At 35.7% G+C, this 20225-nt stretch overlaps 1 protein-coding gene across 4 annotated transcripts in view; it reads right to left on the reverse strand.

Moving 5' to 3' along the window:
- The window catches only part of LRBA (LPS responsive beige-like anchor protein), a 363630-nt gene that overhangs the window by 309069 nt on the left and 34336 nt on the right, over positions 1 to 20225 (reverse strand). For all 4 annotated transcript variants that reach the window (XM_065736365.1, XM_065736363.1, XM_065736364.1 and 1 more), the window contains exons 4-18: positions 20119 to 20219; positions 17930 to 18025; positions 15700 to 15821; positions 15489 to 15615; positions 14089 to 14208; positions 13639 to 13785; positions 12602 to 12799; positions 11552 to 11685; positions 9990 to 10098; positions 9709 to 9861; positions 7508 to 7676; positions 6280 to 6359; positions 4474 to 4536; positions 2653 to 2750; positions 67 to 159 (exon numbers count right to left, since the gene is read on the reverse strand). In XM_065736365.1, the coding sequence (XP_065592437.1) occupies positions 67 to 159; positions 2653 to 2750; positions 4474 to 4536; positions 6280 to 6359; positions 7508 to 7676; positions 9709 to 9861; positions 9990 to 10098; positions 11552 to 11685; positions 12602 to 12799; positions 13639 to 13785; positions 14089 to 14208; positions 15489 to 15615; positions 15700 to 15821; positions 17930 to 18025; positions 20119 to 20219 (1810 nt within the window). The remainder of the gene's footprint in view (positions 1 to 66; positions 160 to 2652; positions 2751 to 4473; positions 4537 to 6279; positions 6360 to 7507; positions 7677 to 9708; positions 9862 to 9989; positions 10099 to 11551; positions 11686 to 12601; positions 12800 to 13638; positions 13786 to 14088; positions 14209 to 15488; positions 15616 to 15699; positions 15822 to 17929; positions 18026 to 20118; positions 20220 to 20225) is intronic.

A 20225-nucleotide genomic window follows, 5' to 3' on the forward strand; every position in this document is an offset into this window, starting at 1 on the left:
CATACACACACAGACGAGTCACAAGATACCTTTTTTTTTTTTTTTAAGACTTAAACTATTACTTACTTTGGAGCAAGATGCTTTAAGAAATATCCCATCACTTTCAGAGCTTGTACCCTGATGCCTTCACTTTTTGATGCTAAAAGCTTGTAGACAACCCTAGGAAAAAACACAAAGCTTATGGAAATGGTTGAAATACCAACACTTTATGGCATCACAAATTAATTGCAACAGACTGGAAATAAATTTATGCCCAAATCCATTTTAAAAGGATGACTATTAGATGAATAGAAAGAACAGAAAAACATTTTTTTTTTTAACTCCCAACAATTTGTGATTTTACAATTATATTTTGAGACTTTAAAATCAAGTTAAAGCACCTTCCAAAGACCAATATCTACATATGAAGCTGTGGAAAGTCTACTGTAAATCCCACATGCAAAGGTATCTTAAACTGATATTTTACCCAGAACAATAAGCAAGCAATTTTTTTTACTATATACACATCTGTACAGACATGGTTACATACCGATGGGGATTATTTTTTTACTACCACAATATTTGACACTTATATGCTTCAACAAAGTACACATAAAAGTGAGAAAACAGCCAGTCAGCATTTTTCTCATTTCACTCATTCTGGTTTCTGCTTTTTGGAATCAAAAATGTTATCATTCTTTGCTAGAGATGCAAAAGTCAACATACATAAGAGCCTTGAAAATGAATTCATTTATACAATCCTCTTCAGATAAACACATTCTTCCTCAATGTAGGATCTATACTAGCCAATGCTCAGTGATTCTAGAAATTGTTTCTTGGGACCACAGAAAGTTAAGAAACAGTGACATTTAAGGACATGTGATGTATGCAGTCTGCCTGGCAGCCAGTGTGAAAAGCCCATTCCCTCAAGCAGCACTCAGGTTCTGTAAGCATAGAATAGACAATCATATTTCCATCAACTATCGCTGATTACTAGATAGATTACTACTCCTCATCTCTATATATTTAAAGCAAAAGTCCTTCTCGAGAAGTTGGCCTTGTTCCCCAAGTCGAACTGGGTAAGATTATATCACAGCTGTCTTAGTACAGGACAACAGGAGAGGAAGCAAATTAAAATTCCTGGAAAATCCGCTTCAGAAATCCTGTCTTTGAAGCTCTTGACTTAGCAATCATGAAGAGTTCTCACAAGTAACATCAAAATGTAGTTTACCTGTATTTTCAAAAAACTAATCACACTCACCAGCAGAATTCTGCAGGTATCCATCCCTTAAGCTAGCTAGTAGGAGCTTCCCTCCCCCCTCTAGACTAGCTGCTACAAGTGACTGTAAGAGACTTCACCAGCACCTTCAGAGGTATATACTGACAACAGAACACTACCTGACCAGGAACATTTGACAGAAGAATATGTGCTTTATTAACTTCCAGAACATAGTGTTTGTAATTGCAAATAGCAGATATATCACTGAGCAAGCCAAGAAATGACCAGTGATGATACTGGAGAGAGGAATGTAACAAACGAGACAGGAGAGCAAAATGATTTTTCACAGTAGACTCACTATTCATACTGACTTGCCAGTACACTAGTTAATAAAAAAAGAAAATGTCTAGTGCCAGCTATTAAGTAAAAACAAATATATTACATTGGGAGACTCAACATGACATTCAAATGTTTTATTATTTGGAGTTTTTATTAGTTTCCTATAGCAAAAATACATTACCATACAAATGAAGTCTAAGGTGAGGAAAATAGGTTAAAAGACACAGCCTAGCATTAAGCATGGAGGAAACAGTATGAACGTGCCTCAATGCTGTCTCTTGAGAAAGACCAACTGAAAAAAAATTATGTTTAAACGGGGGTTAACCAATAGGTGCAACAAGATGTACGAAATGAAACTTTGCCTTTATATAGTAAGATTATATTCCTCATACGGAGTTCTTATTTGTTTGCCTGTACCAGTTCTTCTCCCATCACTTCCAGGCAGATTTCCATTAGAACAGGAAAGTTCAGTACTGATGTCCTTCTAAGAACTACAGCACAAAATCAGAGTTACAGTCTTATTCTAGCAGATCTCCGCCTGTGTTTTTACTGTTAGAATTTGCTACTTTCCCTACTTTTCTCTCACTAATAGTGTTAAAAAATATCTTACATTTTGTTGGTAAACAGAGATCGTGAATATAGCAGTGACAAATGTAATCAAAGGGCTTCTCCTGTAGAAGTCTGATAATGCTTTACACACACACAAGAAAAGAATGAAAGCTAAAACAAGATCAGAAGAAACCTGTACGACTTTTGTCAGCCCCTTCAGTTCCAAAACACACACAATAAAGGGAGGTTACATGCAAAGGGAGGCATTTAGCATCTACTAAATGCTCGATGATTGAGACTTAACTTCAGTGTACAGACTAACTTAAGTGGATCGCTGCCTGTTTAAGCAAAAGCAAAACCTTGGAAGCATTTTTTAAAAAGATCTAATTGACGACAAACCCAACATCACCTCGTCAAAAGAACATCTGGACACAAAAATCTCTCAAGAGAGCGTAAGATCACAACACATACCAATGAGGATCTTTCACATTTCATTGTAACTCTAGCAAGTAACAACGTGGTCAAAAATATCATTTTCTTTTGCCCACTTACAAAACTTAACTTACTGTAATCCATTCCTCTGATCAAAAGCAGGGATCATAGAACTTGGGTGCTCTGACATGAGAGCGACGAGCAACTGCAGGACATCCATTAGATTGTCATCCTGTTGAATAAAGGTTGTACATTTGAATTAAAAACTGTCAATGCTAGGGCATTATTTTGGTTAAAAGAATCACTTGAAATACTACAAAAGAGAGTAACAGTAGCAACTTCGACAAGATCAAAAGAGCTACAGTCCTGGAAGGCAAGATCACACAACCAGGAGAAAACATTATGAAGAAAAAACTTTCTTTTGTAAAGAGTGACATCAATGACAGAGAAGTAAGTCTTGGGCAAGGAATGGACTATTAGAATATGTTATTCCTTCCATGCCTATACTTGTCTGTGCATATACAAACTTCCTTCTCTTTGACTGCACAGCAGCTAGAACTTAACTGCTGCACATATTCTATGAAACAGAGTAATAGTTCAATATAAAATCTCTACTAACAACTGTCCAAACCCGTGCCTCCATCCCACCCACCCCTCCAAAAAAAAAAAAAAAAGAAACTCACAGCTTGCCACGGGTAATATTTAAAATTAATAAATCAAGCTGTTCAATGATGTTTTTTTCCACACCAATAGCATCCTAACCTACAGCTTAAGAATTTGATCCATGTTAAAAATAAAAATCATCTATGAAATAGTGAAATTTCTTTTCATCATTCATCGCAGTAATGAAACAAGAATTTCTTTCAGAAGCACTTCCCACATTTTCCACTTTTGAAGGAATATTCTGGTTCCTTCCCTATTAGAAAACTGATGTTACATCCCTCTGAACAACTGCACTCACCTGAAGATATTACTAGTTAATAACACAAACACTGTCACTGACATAAGCTCTGAGGCTTTTTGAATATACATCAAGATACCTTATTCCGTGACATCTTGCTTTTATTATATGACCCTATAAATTGCTTAAATAGTTAAAAATATCACTTCCTCATCTGAAGGGCACAAAGTTTCTGCTCTCTTGGTTTACTCCTGTGTGTTACCAAGAATTTTTTTTTTTAATATCATCATTGTTAAACTGAATGAATTAAGTTACTTGACTGTGATACTGCCAAGTACACAGAGCAGTAATCAGCACAAAGAATAAGAGGAAAATATAGGTGTAAACGTAAAAGAAAAAAAAATCTGTACTGCTTGAAGTTCAATTAATTCCTTATTTTTCCCATTTCAAGCACCCTTACAGAGATGAGATCAGTCAGATTTATGTCCCCATTTCCCTTGTCTTTGATGTTGCATCTGGCATAAAGTGCCTTTTCCTGGTGCTAAAATATGAAGATGCAGATGTATCAGTGGTAACCAACATTTTCTCCCAATTAAGTTTATATGCTTCTCTTGGATCCCATTAACATATATCTTTATTTTTTAATGCATGTTTTCAATTTTATTGCATTATTTAAGAAGCAAAATAAAAAGGAGTGAGAAACAAAAAATATTACTTAGGCAGCATAAAATAGTTTTTGTCTTTTTTTTTTTCCCCCTCCTTAAAGCCAGTCTCACCATCTGTTTTTCTGCTTGGTAAATCAGTTTGCAGAACAACATAGGAAACCATTTTGACTTACTAGCTTAATGAACTTCAATCTAACGTTGAACATGGTGCTTAAATCACTGCAAGAATACTGGTAGTTCAGCATGCTACAATGAAGTCGAACAATATTTGCTATTAACTCTACAGAGCTATCTTGAGACATCAAGACAGTAATACTGGAAAATACAGATGTTTCAATGGTTTCCAAGATCATAAGTAGTGCCCAGAAAAGCAAACATTTAAAAATTACCTCATGAATAGTGAGTAGATAATTGAGGATTGCCTGTAATTCTTCTTCTTTTATTCCATAGTCCTTTAAAAACAATCAAGTTTTAACTATTATCTTCCAAGGACAAAAGAACCATTCTCAAAAGAGCATCATTAGAAGCCATAATTATATGCAGTTTGAGTCTCACAAGGCAAATTTTCTTTCATTTGATACTATAATAGCTTCATAAATAGAAGATGTTTTCTTTTCTCTGCTCTAGAAGGACCCACTGAAGCTTAATGAAGTACAAGAACCCAATACAAGCATATAAAAAGAAAGATAATAAAAGTACAATGAAATTGTTAGCGTAACACATAACAGATGCATGTTAATTGATACAGAGAATATGAATATCTCATTAATATCAGAATTAAAATACAATGTCAAAGAGAATTCAAAGTAGACCTGGGCCTGCTAGCTACGCCTATAGCCAACTCTGCTTCTTACACTACTACAGAGTTTTGTTTACAGTTACTTTCAGTTTCTCTTAAAGTGAAATCATTTCTGGCTTCTACATTAGTAATGACTCCATTCTTGGAGACTGGACCTCTGAGGGCTAGCGATCTCCCCACGCTAGGGCCACTGCCATCACAGACACCAATATGGTTATGTAGAAAATGGCAAAATGGCCTTTAATAAGGCATGGCAGCTTTTTATATACATACATCTATCATCGTCTACACCCCTAAGCATGCATAATTAATCAAACTCAGAGCAGTGGAGGCCCTGTCCCATAACATCCCTATGTCCCAGCCACGCTTACTACAACACATTAGGAATATACCTTGAAGAGGGTTCTTTTCACTGCTGTTTTTCTTAATCTTTGCTTTGTGAACTTGTAAGCAAAAACATTCGTTTCTAAGAATGGGATCACGCAAGGGGAGAGCTGTTCCCTCATTTCCAGGATTTCCATTATTTTATTTTATTATTAAGTCACTCGATTTCAAAAATGATCTTACACTACTGCATGCAAACAAAAGATCTGCAGAAAAATCAACCTTTAATCATGGACACTCTTCTCACTTTCCTTGTGAAACTCTAACCAAAACTGTCCAAGTTGTAGCTTTTTCTGTGAGAGATTTATGTCTAAATTTTAAAGAAAGCCTTATATTTCCAGCTAAGTTTTCTCTGATATTTCAATTGTAGATCAACTGATTTAATGAAAAAGGATGAGAACTTTTCTGGTAATTACTCCTCTCAGCTGCTGGGGCTCTGGGGAGCAGCAGCACAGGATGCCTTAATAATAAAGAGGGGAAAAGGGAGACTCAAACACAGAAAAGGCAGTCTAGAAAAGAAAGGAAGAAGAGAAAACAAAGCTTACGATAGCCAAGGGTTAAGAAATGGATATAAGCAGCAGAACTACTAAATTACAATATTCCTCTAATGTAAAAAAAAAAAATTATTGTAAAACTTATTGGCAGCATCTTTCTTATCCCTTTCTGTCCCAAAGCATATTATGTCCAATAACACTCCTTAGTCTTTGAGCACTTGTAATGCAGGTGGCACTGCTCTTTCAAAAAAAGTAATTAAAAAAATAAAAAGGAATCAAATGAAGCAGAGCAGTCCATATTTCCTAAGTACTAGACATTTCCAAGGTAATGATTTAATAAGTCTGCTTCTGGTGAAAAATAGCTCAAACGGAAAAACACATCTTGAGTACTACTGACTGCCACAGCAAGATGTACTTTAAATATATTTCCATTTACTTACTTCTTGACAATATTCATCCTTATTAGAAGAAAAATGCTTAAGTGGATTTCTTTATGAAAAGAAATTCAGATAGCCTACCTTCATCACTAGTTGTTTAATGAACATCAACAAAAATGCTCGCAGGGATAAAGTCTCTTTTTGAGTAGGTCGTGGCCCATCTACAAAAGAAAAAAGGTACATATGTGAAATGCAAATAAATAAAACAATAGTGATTGAAAACAACAGTGATTGAAAACAATAATGATTGCATAGTATGTGTTTTCATAAACAGAAAATCAGATGGCATTCACTGCATAAAGAGAGCACAATGCTTAGTACCCAGATTTTAGCAGTTGACAATAGTTTTTACAGTTGTTCTACTGAGGATCACAGGAAGCCACAGTACACACTGGCTACAACTACAATGAGAACTCATCCTAGAGCACTACATATAAGGATTACCTTGACAGTTAAAGACCAAATTTGTTAACTCCAAGTCAAAAAGACTTGTTTCTGACATATCTACATAAAGACAACTTCCACTAAATCATTTTGAATAGTCAAACATGGAATCACTCTGAGCAGAGACAGGGTTAAAACAGGAGGTTGCAACCATATGACAAAGTCGAGTAAAAGCTTTCATACAGAAAGCAAGTGTACAGTTTCAAATACAATTCCAGGAATGCTTCTTAAACTTGCTCTTAGGTTCCCTTTTTTTGTTGTTGTTGTCACTGTTGGTTTGTTGTTTGTTTGTTTTTTTTACAACATTATTCTCTAGGGAAAAGCAAATCAAGCAGCAAATGCAAGTGATTATTACAAGCTTACGTATCCTAAACAGGATGAGCCCACAGGCATAATTCATTTAACAAGTTATTTTCAATACAGACCAAACTAGTGAAAAATCAGTCATGAATTTAAATAATATTATCTAAAACATACACTTTTTTCCCAATAGATGAGCTCAGAAATTCATGTCTTCATTTGGAAAATGAGAAGAAAGAAAAAAAGAACACTTTATTTATTACAATACTACAGAAGGATCTTTGCAACCAAACACCTACCATTCCAAAATCCTACAATTTTGCTAGTCAGTTCTATTCAGTATTAATCTGTATCAGTCTTTGCTCACAGAGGATACTGTTTCCTTCAAAAGCTTTCAAACCTCTCTTAAAAAGAATTTTCAAGAATAACCTATGGACAAAAGCACGCTGCTGGGACTACTACAGTGAACCAATTCCATTAAAGCACAGTTTCTGGAATACACACAGCTCTGTCATGTTCCATACAAAGCAATCCTTAAAACAAACAAGTAGAAATGAATACATACCTATGCCTTTGGGAGTTATACCACTGCGATCTTGAGGATTCACTACCCAGTAATAATACTTCAGGGTATGCATGACCAAAAGAACTGTCCCAACCCGTCGAATTGCACCATATATATTAACAGTGCCAATGAACTCAGTAGATAAGTAAGTGTACAGGATCAGCTGAACCTGCAACACCCGATCAGGAGATTAAAAATCACAGTAGCAAAATTACAGCGTATCAGACAAATGCATTCTTAAATTTCATCTGTTAAAATTTCTTAAAGGAATAGATTTCCACAGTATAAAGTAGTCACAAAGCTCCTAGAGTTCTTGCAAAATGACAAAAAAAAAAATGATGATAAAAATAAAATAGATGGTTGTGGGTTTTTGTTAGTGATGTTTGGTTTTTGTTTGTTTGCTTTTTTCCCCACAAGGTGGCCCACACTTGCAGGAGCATGAAGGGATGGTAGTCACACAATCACAGATAGCTGAAGTTGGCTGGCACTGCTTCGGGGCACGGTGAGAGGGTGTGCTCAGGATGGGATGGACTAGCCCAGACATGCCTCACCAGTGCTCAGTAAAGGGGCAAGACCACTTCCCTCAATTAACTGCCTACAATGCCTAAAGCAGCTCTGGATCCTGCTGGCCACAAAGACACGTTGCCAGCGCATATATTGAGAGAAAAATATAGAAACTTCTAACAACCTTAACAAAACTCTGGCAGATAAACTTGCAAATTATTTTAAACATCTGAAATTAGAACAGCAATGGTTTCATTCACTTGCTGAAAGTTCAACAATACTAACAAATTGTTATATTTCGTAGAGCAAAATGAAAAAGACAAAAGAAGTAGCCAGTAAAATTATACTGAGGATGGAAATACAGTATTTCTTTTGTTAAAATATCTGTAATATTTACGCTAATGTTGACTCTTCACATTTGTTCAGAATAGAATGTTTTGCAAAAACACTTTTAATGTATTTTGAAGACTGACAAAGTTAATGTACTACTTCACTTTTTAGGCCCTCCCTAAAACTCACAACTGTAAATGCTGTTCTACGTCAATGTACGCTCTTTAAAGACCTTGTCTAAGAATGAGAGAAAAACACTAAATACAGCACTAAATTCCAAGGCATGAGCGCTCCTCCTATCTCTTCACGGAGAGGCAACAACCTACATAAGCTTTTCAGTTAATTATGCCTATGTCCACTATATCCAGAATGCACTGAAAAAAACCACACCGTTCTAAAACACAATCAGAAACCAAAAAGCAGAAGGTTCAACATGAGCATTAACAGCCAACAAAACTGCCATTCTCTAAAGGGTTTTCTCCTTACCTGATGCTCATGGAAAAAAAACCTGTTAGACAAGAAAAACACTGAGAATAACAAAACCTCACTAATCAAACAAATCTAGTTAAATAAAACAAGTCAAAGATTTTTCATCATTAGGTTTTCATTTCCTTCAGTGAACGCTACTTAAAACTAGAAAGAAACCTGCATTTCTCAGAAGAACTTCACACGAACTATTCTTTTATTATGGGAAGTGTGTATATAAGAATTCAAGCATATAAGAGGTTTTATTTACTTCTCTTTCTCTGCTGAGGAATGACTTAAAAATAATTTTCTAGCAATTTCATTTAGCTGTAGCAAACAGATGCTTTGCCACGACTTCTACAGTAACATGACAAGTGTTGGACATTTTTTGTTAAAAGAGTAACAAATCTTCACAGAAGGGACAATAAAAAATCTGACAAGATTTTAAGTAAAACCAACTGGAAAGTTTCTGTTCAAGTGGATCACACTCAGAACAGATTCAGAAAAGCAGAAGTACTCTGCAGGAAGTACATAAACTTAAATAACTACATCAAACTGGACAACCCAGGATGATTTCTCATAAAAATTAATTTTTTTTTTTTTCCTCTTTAGCCAACTAATCCATTCAAACTTCTCTGTCAATTTCAAACACTGACAAGCTCAGGGACTCCATAAGCCAACTTACTTCATTCTGCTGAGCACTGCAGCTTCCTAATTCTCTGATTACTTCACGAGTCTGCAACACTTGACTGCCATACACAGAAAAACTAAGTCTGGAAACAGCTGCGATACGATTTCTTCTGGAAGCCAGAACCTTTAATTGTGGCAAGCCAGTCTTCTTCTCAACACCCCCAAACAGATACATCATAAGGCTCTGTATTCTTAAGAATAAGCGGTTTTACCTGTGCTGGGATATGAATCCATATTGCAGGATTAAGGAGAACATGATCACACAGCTGCTTCAGCAAGGGCACCCCATTGTGTAAGTTGCTCAAGTACTTAGAAAAAGCAAGGCATAGCTCTAGTACAGCTCGGGTAACGTGAGCTTTGGAAGACTGTAAAAGAAAATCTGCTTAAACAGGAACCCTGAAGATTGTCATACCCACTGAGTTTCCTTCCCCCCCTCCCTGTCTCCCCCCAGAAATATTAAACATAAACTTGAGATCAAAAAGTTTTTTCTTACCTTTTCCAAGCTGTATCCTATGACAAGGAAGCCCTTACAGGACAGCATTTGTTCTTGCATAGCAATTGAGTTCTTCAACAACTCCATAATAAAAGCCAACAAAGTAGAACTGAAAAATGTAATATTTTGGGAAAGCATTTTAAAGTGTGACCACCGTGAGATAAAAGGTATTTTCAAATTAACCCTTCTATCATACAGCCCATTAATACAATTAATGCATCAAATAAATGCTTAGATGAGAATTTTAAGGACAAAAATAAAAGATTAAACTTAAAAAGCTCTCATTTCTTTCTTTAATCTGAGCCTAACTCAAAATTGTGTACTCCAAGCTAAGCGTGCAATAGCAGAATTGTAAAAATACACTCTCGCAAAAAGGCAATAATTATGTTTGTGGTTCTCTCTGCTTCTTGTTTCACTTACTCACTTTACAAACTTCTGCAACATCAGTGACCAATGTCATTCCACTTACCATTGCTTCACTGTCAGATAAGCAGACAGAAATATTTTCCTAGACAGAGGTTTATTCCTGGTTTAATTCAACTCCTTGCTGCTGCTAGAAGGAACATTCATGCCTTTGCCCTCATGTCACAGAACTAGCACCTACCTATGAATCAAGACTAGCCAGCTGAAAACCCTCTGTAGATGAGTTACTTTGCAGTCAAATCAAAGCCGTGATTAATCACGTAGACACATAGGTCTAAGTCATCTCAGGTGAGGTCCAGGAATGCACAAATGGGCTGAAGGAGTTTTGTTAAGCACCCCTCCCCCCTTCACAATGGTACAGGTTTAGATAGTCTTTCAACAGTCATGAAACCACAATTGCAATGGAACAGAGCAAACAGACCAATTCTTTGGTGTTACTGTATTTGTTTGTATTGTAAGTGAGGAGCTGCAGCAGCTCCTGAACACTGTCCAGGAGTTGGACAGAGGGGAAACAGAGTTAAAAACAGGGGAAAAGCCAAAATATTCATACATTCTTAAGGCTCGACAGTAACAGTGTGTAGCAGAACAAAAAATAAAATAGCTTTAGATTGTTTTCAGTACTACCTTCAATGTAAAAACACTAATCTACTTCAAAAATGCTAACAGGTGAGCTGAAAAAAGACTGCATTTTCATTCTTCTGTGCTATTTACAAGCTCTATGTCACAAAATGTCTGAAGACGCACACACAAAAAAAGGGAATGCTTTTATGTAAACTGAAAAGAGCATCTTTCCTGAACTTTGTTTAGAAATCTTAACCAATGGATTTTTTTCTACGACAGGAAAAAACTAAAGAATAATTGATCATAATTATGGTACAAAAAAAAAGAAAAAAGAAAAGAAAACTGTCATGTAGCAATAAGCATCCCATCTAACTCTGTATGAACTTTCATGGAACGTATGGTACAAAAGAAATATACTTCACAATACAGTCATGCCTGCAGCAATGTTATTTCTTTGTAGTTAGCCATAACTCGTTGTTCCACAAGTGAAACTACAATACAGTGCCAATTAATAAAGTAAGATTTAACTTCCTTCACACAAATAAGAAACAAAGAACACAGTAACTACACGCACTCACCAAATAGTTGTGTCAACATGGTCTGATGAATATTGCCTATAGTCCAGCTGTGCAAAGAGAGGGAAAAGTACCTGCACTCCTCCAATGGAGTGCAAGGCACTTTGGACAGAATGTGTCAAGACTGCTTTCACATCCTGACAAAAAAAAAAAAAAAAAGAAAAGCATTGAGAACTCTTTCAGAAGCTGTTAAAAAAACGTTTGCTAGAAAGTCTGAAATTTCTTCAACATAAAAATTGTAATATTACAGAATAAAAAAAACCAGCAAGAACTATAAACTGACTGCTATAGCCACTCTGAATGTTCAAGCTGTCTTATTTACTGCTTTAGAGAAAACCTACAGTGTATACCCTCAGACAAATACACAGAAGGTGGCTTGCAAACTCTGAAATAAGTTTTTAATTAAACCAAAACACTAGAAAAAAAGCTTCAAGCAAATTAAAAGTCTTAGGCATTCAAAGCCCAGGGGAGAAAAGAGTTGAACGTCAACAGAGCAAAGCACTGGAGATGCTGGAGATAATGTCTGTAAGGAATGAAATTATGTCAGAAATGAAGAAGAAGAAGGATTCTGAAAAAAGGACTTCTTAATAATACTGACATTTTTGAGAAAGCAACTTTGATGAAAAAATCTTCTCATGGGACTTATGTGCACCGACATGAATTCAAGAAGATAGTATGCCCACACACCAACAAAGCAACAGTTCCTCTGACTGTAATACATGTGATATTACAAACAGAAACAGAATTATGTTCTTCTCTCTTGCTATTTCAGAGAAGCTGCCCACCCTTGTTTTCCGGACTGAAGTGGTAACTGGAAAAAGTCAGGTAGCGTGATAACTTAAGAACTGACTGCTACTCATCTACATCAGCTCTGGAGATTAAAACAGTGAAGTGCTTAGCTGTGCTGAGAATTGACAGGGGAAAGCAGCAGAGATGACCCAGTGGGGGAACCCACCATCAGCATCTTCCTATCTTATTCAAATCCCAGTAAAACTTCCAGATTTTCCAATAGTAACCATTTACATTTTATATCTATGAAAAATGTTGCCATACCTGCAGCATGAGGGCATGTGGTGAATGAACAAAAATAGAAGGGTTATCTTTAGGGGATGACTCCAGACAGAGCTGTGCATCTGTAGCCCTTGGATTGTACATAAAAGCAATAGCACTGGATAGCTTGCCATCATACAGCAACAGTTTGTGATGTTCATCAAGGAAGAGATCACTTTCTGCCTTGAATTTGAATGTTCCCTGGATTGGGGAGCAGTGTTTAGGAAGGAAAAAAGAAAAAACATACATGAATTGGAAATACAGTTCAGAACACAACTAATGACAGAAAATGACACTGTTTCTTAAATCTAAGAGTATTTCAGAAAGCAGTCTCATAACGACATGAACTCAAATACAATTTCATAGAATTACACCTGTGCAACCGCTTTCTGATGCCTGAAGAATGACACTGTCAAAATGGTGGGTAACACAAAAGAAAGACATTAGGTAGGAAACAGACTGGCAGCCAACAATGCTCACGCAGAGGGAACTAATAATTGAGGAGCAGAGAGAATAGGATCTATCTTTTTATGTTTCTACAGCTGCTAGGGAATAGCAGTCTTCTATTAGTGCCCCTCAGGCTAAGACAAATGATAAATCACTGCAAAAGAACTCACATTCAGCACTAACTTCACACATTATGCAAAACTAGCCAAAGCAACTACAAAGCTACTCTCCTAAAACAAATGCATAATTCTTGAAGTTTTCAGCTCCAACAGAAAAAAATGAACCTACTAAAACAAAACAGCGTTTTTCTCACTCTTCCAATCGCAAGAAACATTGAGAACAAGAACTCAAAGATATTCTTATGCTGTTGCTTTTTCTTTTTTATAAGAAATTTTAAAAAAAGAATTAACGTTTAATTGTAGTTTCTAAGATGATGCACAGGCTTATATTAATATATGCAACAGGTTAATAAAGATACTAAATGGTAAGAATATTTTCAGAAGAAATGAGCACGTCACAGCAGTCTTAAAATCCACCACAGAACACATTATCTGAATTGAACTCCAGAAGCTTTACAGTTAATTCCATGCTACCTTATATCCCAGACCAAGCTGATAAATGGCAAAGATTTGAGCAGCATTGAGAGCCTCACTAAAAAGGTAAACAGATGTCATTTGTCCACAAAACACCCGATTGGCATCTGCTGTTTCTGAGGAACCCAGGAAACATTTGTCAAAAGTCTGAAAAGGAAACAATCTCAATTAAGCAACACAGACAAATTAGGCAAGAAATACATATATTAACAAATAATAATATCATTTTTACAAGTAAGAAAACTTTTAAGGTCTTAGCAGAAAAAATTTTAAGTTTTGACAGTGTAAGTACAAAGTGCTCTCCCCATTAAATAGTTATTTGTTTTTGTTTTTTTTTTTTTAAATAAATTGCATGAAATGGGAGAAGCTCACTTAAAAAATAAAAATAGGGATATCTACAGTTGAACATCTCGAGGAATTCAGTAGATTCACTATACGGAGTTTACTTACATCACTGGTGTTGACAAACCACGTTATTTCTCCATAAGATGCCAGTTCCCCATTCACATAACATCGAAGTTCACTATTCTTCCAGCGGTTATAGATGTGCACAATAGTGACCATATACCACTAAACAAGAAGAAAAGTGATACCATTCTGAAGACACTTGACGTAGCTTAGAACAGTCATTGAAGAGGAGGCATGCTACAGTCAATTCAAAAGCATCTGTGAATTATATTAACATCAACAGTTTCATCTTAACTAAAAAAGATGATATCATTAGTGAATTTTCCTCTATAGCCATGTCAAAGTACAGTCTCTGAACCCAAAATGGAAGCCCAGAAAATATTTACAACATTAAACTCAAACCAAACAAAAATATGACAGCGTTGAATCGTATTTATATTGAAATAAATATGTAAATACGTTGGAAGCTGGATCACAACACTTAGAACGATGAGCTACTGCAAATGTCGTCATCCCTAAGAGCAAAGATGGCTCCATACTTTTAAGACTTTCAGAAGCTGTACATGTTAAATTGTCACAAACAGGATCCATATCAGTAATTCCTTGCCGTAAATACGAAACTCCTGAGAAGGTCTGCAGGAGGTCTGTTCTCCCACAGAGCATTAACACACTTGCTCTAGAAACATTAGCAACTGAAAACGAGAACCTTTTGAACACAGCATAATGCTGCTTAATGAGCAAGCAGGTCTTGAGCTTTACAAATAAAATACTTGGTAGACAACTTCAATGAACATGATTATAACCCAGTTTTAAAAGCCAATCTGCCGTTCTCCAACCTGTAAGTGTAAACTCTAGTAGTTGCCATGGCTTGATTAGAAAAATTAAATTTGAGTTTGTAATCTATTTACAAAGAAGAGCTGCATTCGTCCACCTCGAGTATCAAGTAAGAAGCTAAAAGTGAGCCTTAGGCAAAGCTCTTCAGAGAAAGGACAACAGAAAGGCTGAAGCGGAAGGAAACAAAGTATAAAAACAGATGAAAGAAAAAACAAAAATACCTGTATGTAGTTAGTGTTGCAAGACTTGAAAAGTCTTGCAACACTAACTACATACAGGTATGAAGAGATCTTAGTGACATATCTGTTTCACAAACCCATAAAAACCTCTGGTCAACCGCGTTGTCTAGCTTTTTCTTACACAGAAGTTAAATTTAAAAGAAATATCAATTCAGAACAGAGATCTATTTTCATTCTTGTGCAAGTGTTCTTCTACAGAGGGATGAACCTAACAAACAGATGACCAATTTCCCTAGGATACACGTTTCTGGAGACATTTTTTACAAACACAGGAGCTAGTTAGACACATGCCCTGCTAAATTCCAGTTACGCACAAGTGTGTGAACACACATTTCTAATTCATTTAACTATTCTACTGTTCGTACTTACCTTCTGCGGCTTGAAATCAAATTTTACACAATGCTGAAAACCTTTTCCCTTTGATTTTATGGATGTTACAACCAAGCAGCCACCGACAAAGTGAGCAGAATAGCCAAGGCCCTTGTTCGTTCGAAAACTAACAATGGAGAACAAAGTCAGCACGTACATAGATGGCAGCAGAAGTCACTGAATATGCATATGGTTTTACATTAATACGCACCAATATAAATATGGCTTATCCTTATCCACATTGATATTGTTTACAGGATCCATTCTTAGCCAAGTGTGAAAAGTAAATCCATTCTGATAGGGCCACTTGGCTATAGGAGGTAAGGCAATAGCCTAAAGAAAACAAAGTTACTCATGTAGAAATACGAGCATGGCAATACTGGCAGTATGCAGCTTAAGATACAGACTACAAATGTGTACACTATCCACGTACAACCAAAAATATCCAGCCTAACATCTGTGCTTTTTTGTACACTACTTTTTGTATTCCACTGTTAAAAATTTAATCTAAATATTTTAATACTGATCATTATCTCAAATAGTGTTATTAATAGTAACCCATGATTCAAAATTCAAATACTTCAGTGGAAGCATTACAACATAAAAACCCCTCAGTACATAAATGCATAAGATTTCACTTCGCATTAGCCTAAAAGAATAATCAGATTAATAAATTTATTCTCACACAGTTTTGTCAGTCAGGAAAATAACTGGTTATGAAAAGAACTTGTCCACATAAAGAGAAGCACATGTGCCACACGTTACCATTACTTTCTTCACCTAAATTCTCATTTTGGCGGATTCTGGCTTCTAGATGACGGTCTTTATGATAATAAAACCCCCATGCAAAATCCTGGTATCAAGCACAGAAACAAAGGTAGCTTAAATGCTACCAAGGCCTTTGTAAACAGCTGGGCTTTGCTGTGCATTTTTTTTTTGTTTTGTTCGTTTGTTTTAACATCACTATTAACTTTCAGCTGTTCCTCTGAAGACCTCAGTACGTGCTTCAACTAAGACTGTCATAACCTCTGATCAAAGATGCTTTCCAGATGATCAATACCAATCAACAAAAAAACATCAAAGAAGTTGAGTGTTGCCAGACATCTTAATATGCTTTCACGCTCCATTTAGCTATCCCTAACCAAATAAAATGCTATAAATCCTTCTCTGTACCAGCTAACTAATCAGACTTCATTTCTTTGAGCCCAACTTGCAGGACCTGGTAGCACTACCATTTGGTTTAAATCACAACAGTTACAAAGTATTTAAAATACTTAATTTCTAATATTTCATGTTGTAAAAATCAGTGAAAAAGTTCCCACTGCAGTTAGTGAAGAACCCCAATACCACAAACAGTTCAAGCATTCAATTCAACTATCAGAAGTTAAATACAAGCACAATGCAGAAGTAGCCCAAGTGAACAGAAACACGTCTACTGCCGAGTTCTGCTGTATGTGATAAATGTAATTACAGCAGCGCAATTCTGATAGTCTGCAGTTTTCAATCTTCAAATAAAAAGTTTTTAGGTCATCAAGTTGGTGAAGTTCAACTTCAGGATTGAGTGTCCTGAGTAATATCTTTAGTTATATAAAAGCAAAGACATCAAAGCAAAAATGTAACAGATGCTATGGAAGAAAAAAAAAAAACAACAACAACAACAGAAAAAAAATACACTACCTGGGAAAGAGATATCTTATGAATTTTATTCTGATTTAAGCATGGAGTGGTGAACATGCTATTTCATGCTACAATTTAAGGAGCAAAAGCTTCAATACTTCTTAAAGAACGCAGGCCACACAGCATTCATAAGCTACTCCATTAGTGACAAATTCTTTTTAAAGTGAACAGCACAGAACTTCAATGTGAATAAAAATCACCCTAACAATTATTACAGAAGACTAAACACCACTAAATCTGACCTTCTTCAGTAGCATTCAACCTATGCACACCTAAACTCATCATTTTCTCAGATAATTACTATGCATAACACTATGGTCACACTACCCAACTGCTAGAGCAGTAATAAATGGCACAAGTATGGCCTTACTTTCTGCAGTTTCACTGGCTAAGGTTTCCAGGAGTAAGGCACTGCACACACATACTGTATAACAACACAAACACCATTCTCACATAATGAAGGAGTGAAAAGCAAACATTCTCCACGTTCTCCTTGCATCAACATTTAACTCAACTGCTGCAGGGGCAAAGACATCATTTATACCTATTCTTTAAGTAATACTATTTGTCCTTCCATAGTGACTGTGTACATTTGTTACAAGCATGATTTAGTTATACACAATGTAGATAACAGGCAGAGAAAAAAAGAAATCTGTTAAGACTACCTCTGCAATAATGACAGACGGGACAAAAGAAAAATAGGAGTGAAAATAGCCAAAGGTAGTAGTAAAGTAGCAAACAAAGGACTTAAAATATCTACGTACTGCAGCACTTTTTCCTGGAAAGTTGAAGAAGGCATCAGGTCCATACTTCTGAGGCATATGTTTTAACACAGACAACAACTTCCCAGCATGTGGTGGCTGTCAAAAAGAATTTTTAGATTTGGAAATAAATAAAACACATCTATAAGGAAAGACTCTACATATTTTCAAGCCTTGCACATGACTGAGTAAAACTGCTAAAATGCTCAACATTAATAGAGAATTACTCATGTTGCACAGACTATGTGCACTGAAATACAATTAATGAGATAAACTAAATTAAGGACTTAAAAGACATAGTCAGTGTCATGCTTAGTGCCATCATCGTTAGCCCATTCCCATTAGCTTTACCATTTGTGTGCATTTGAAGCAAGCTAAAAAAAATTAACTGACCCATATGAAAACTAGTTAGGAAAAAACAAATGCGAAGCAATTGTCAGAGCAATTTTGGATTGTGGCTGTATGAAACTCATGCCAGCACAGGAAAGATTGGTAAGGGGAAAAAGAGCAGACGACATGACTTTCCATCAAGTTTACAGTCATGCACTAGGTGAATGGTACTGTGGTTAGATATACTTCTTCATATAAGTCTATGATAAAGGTTCAAGTCTCAAGGGTGATAAGTAGCACCTAAATGGAATGTTCATTAATGTCAACACTTCCTCACCGCAATCCTAATTCAGGACTAATCTCCTTGTAACACTCAGCAACTAAAAACTCCAAACCAAGCGTGTGAGCTCACAACAAAAACCCAGCAAAAACTCAAACACTGTGATAGAAAATACTTTTGTGCGTCTTCCTTTACCACTCCACAGCTTTCTGATAAATCTCTTTTCAAACTAAATTTTTACCACCCTTCTGACCTTTGTCTAGAGATGCTCTTTTTCCCCTCTTTATAAGTAATTACTCTGAAAATTAAGTATTATATGATCTATCACAAGTATTTTAAATGAACTAAAATTACTGTTAGATAAATAATGTTTCATAAATCTGAATTTAAAAAATTGAAGAAGGAAACACTGAGATCTGTTCAGATGTCTTCAGCACTGTAGAATTCCACTTGGCAATTTGTGTTGTAGCCTGATATTTTGTATCTTTAAAGCGCTGCTGATTTTAAGATTTATGGACTTGAGCAAGCCTGTAGCAAAGCACTTGTGGCATTTTTCTCTTCTATTCCTCTATATTTAGTCTTTAATAAAGAAAGGGAAATTAAATGCAAATAGTAGAGAGCCAGGAAATGAAAAGTTAACGTTACAAAGACAACTTTAATTTAGCTACGGTTGAATATATTCTGTATGTTCAAGCATTCATTTTAAGCCCTATATACGGTATTTTTATGTGAACAAGTTATTTCACTATTTCTTTTTAAACTTTGCTATGTTATTGCCTTTCATACTGAATACATATTTTTTAAATTATTTCAAAGAAACACAGACATCGACCTGACTTCTCCGTGCACGAGGCAGGCTGTTTAGAGACAACAGGAGCGGAATTAAAAATCCAAGTGGGTAGAACAACTGGTAGGTAAAGCAAAGCAAAACCTTTGCACAAGAAATCGTATCTGCTGGCATCTAAAACAAAACAATTTCACTTGAGAGAAGAAGGCTCCCAGCAGTAAACGAGCACTCTTCTTCTCTAGTTCATGCAGAACAAGAAAAAATGTACAACATAACACTTCAGCCAGCGCTCATTTTCATTTCCATTTTTACTACAAATGCTCACTTCTCTAACTGGATAAAATCTTTCCAATAAAGACAATGTGAAAATATGAAAACATTGATATGTATATAAACAATCTGCATTGATTTCCATCTTTCATCTTCCAAAAACAATATTATTTTTTTCCTCCTTCAATTTCATGCAGCTAGAACTTAAAAAATACAAACATGTATGGAAACACATGCTTAGAATCACTGTATCATTTCCCACGTGTTCAAAAAGATGAAGCCAGTCAGTATACCCAGAAGTTAAATTCAGTGTCATTGCTGCACTACTCTATGTATTTAACTGCTTTAATTGCTTTTATGTAAAAAAAGGTTAAACTAAAAATAGTAACAATACTAGTAGGCACCTTCATTTCCTCATAGATTAATAAATATATATTTAAGGTTATCAAAAGGAGTTTTAACATGGGAACATTAATGAAAAAACAAACAACACTATAAAAATGGCTTTTGTTCTCTTTGTTTTACCCATCTCCCTTTTTCTCCTTGAAGCTTGCTGAAGAATAACTTCAGCTCTCGAACCGTCAAGTTGTAGCTAGCCAACACACCCAGCATATCCACTAAAAGATCTGAAA

The sequence above is a fragment of the Cyrtonyx montezumae genome, unplaced genomic scaffold (assembly GCF_038088225.1).
Source record: "Cyrtonyx montezumae isolate F1298 unplaced genomic scaffold, pur_monq_1.0 scaffold_2, whole genome shotgun sequence".
NCBI classification, from domain to species: Eukaryota; Metazoa; Chordata; class Aves; order Galliformes; family Odontophoridae; genus Cyrtonyx; species Cyrtonyx montezumae.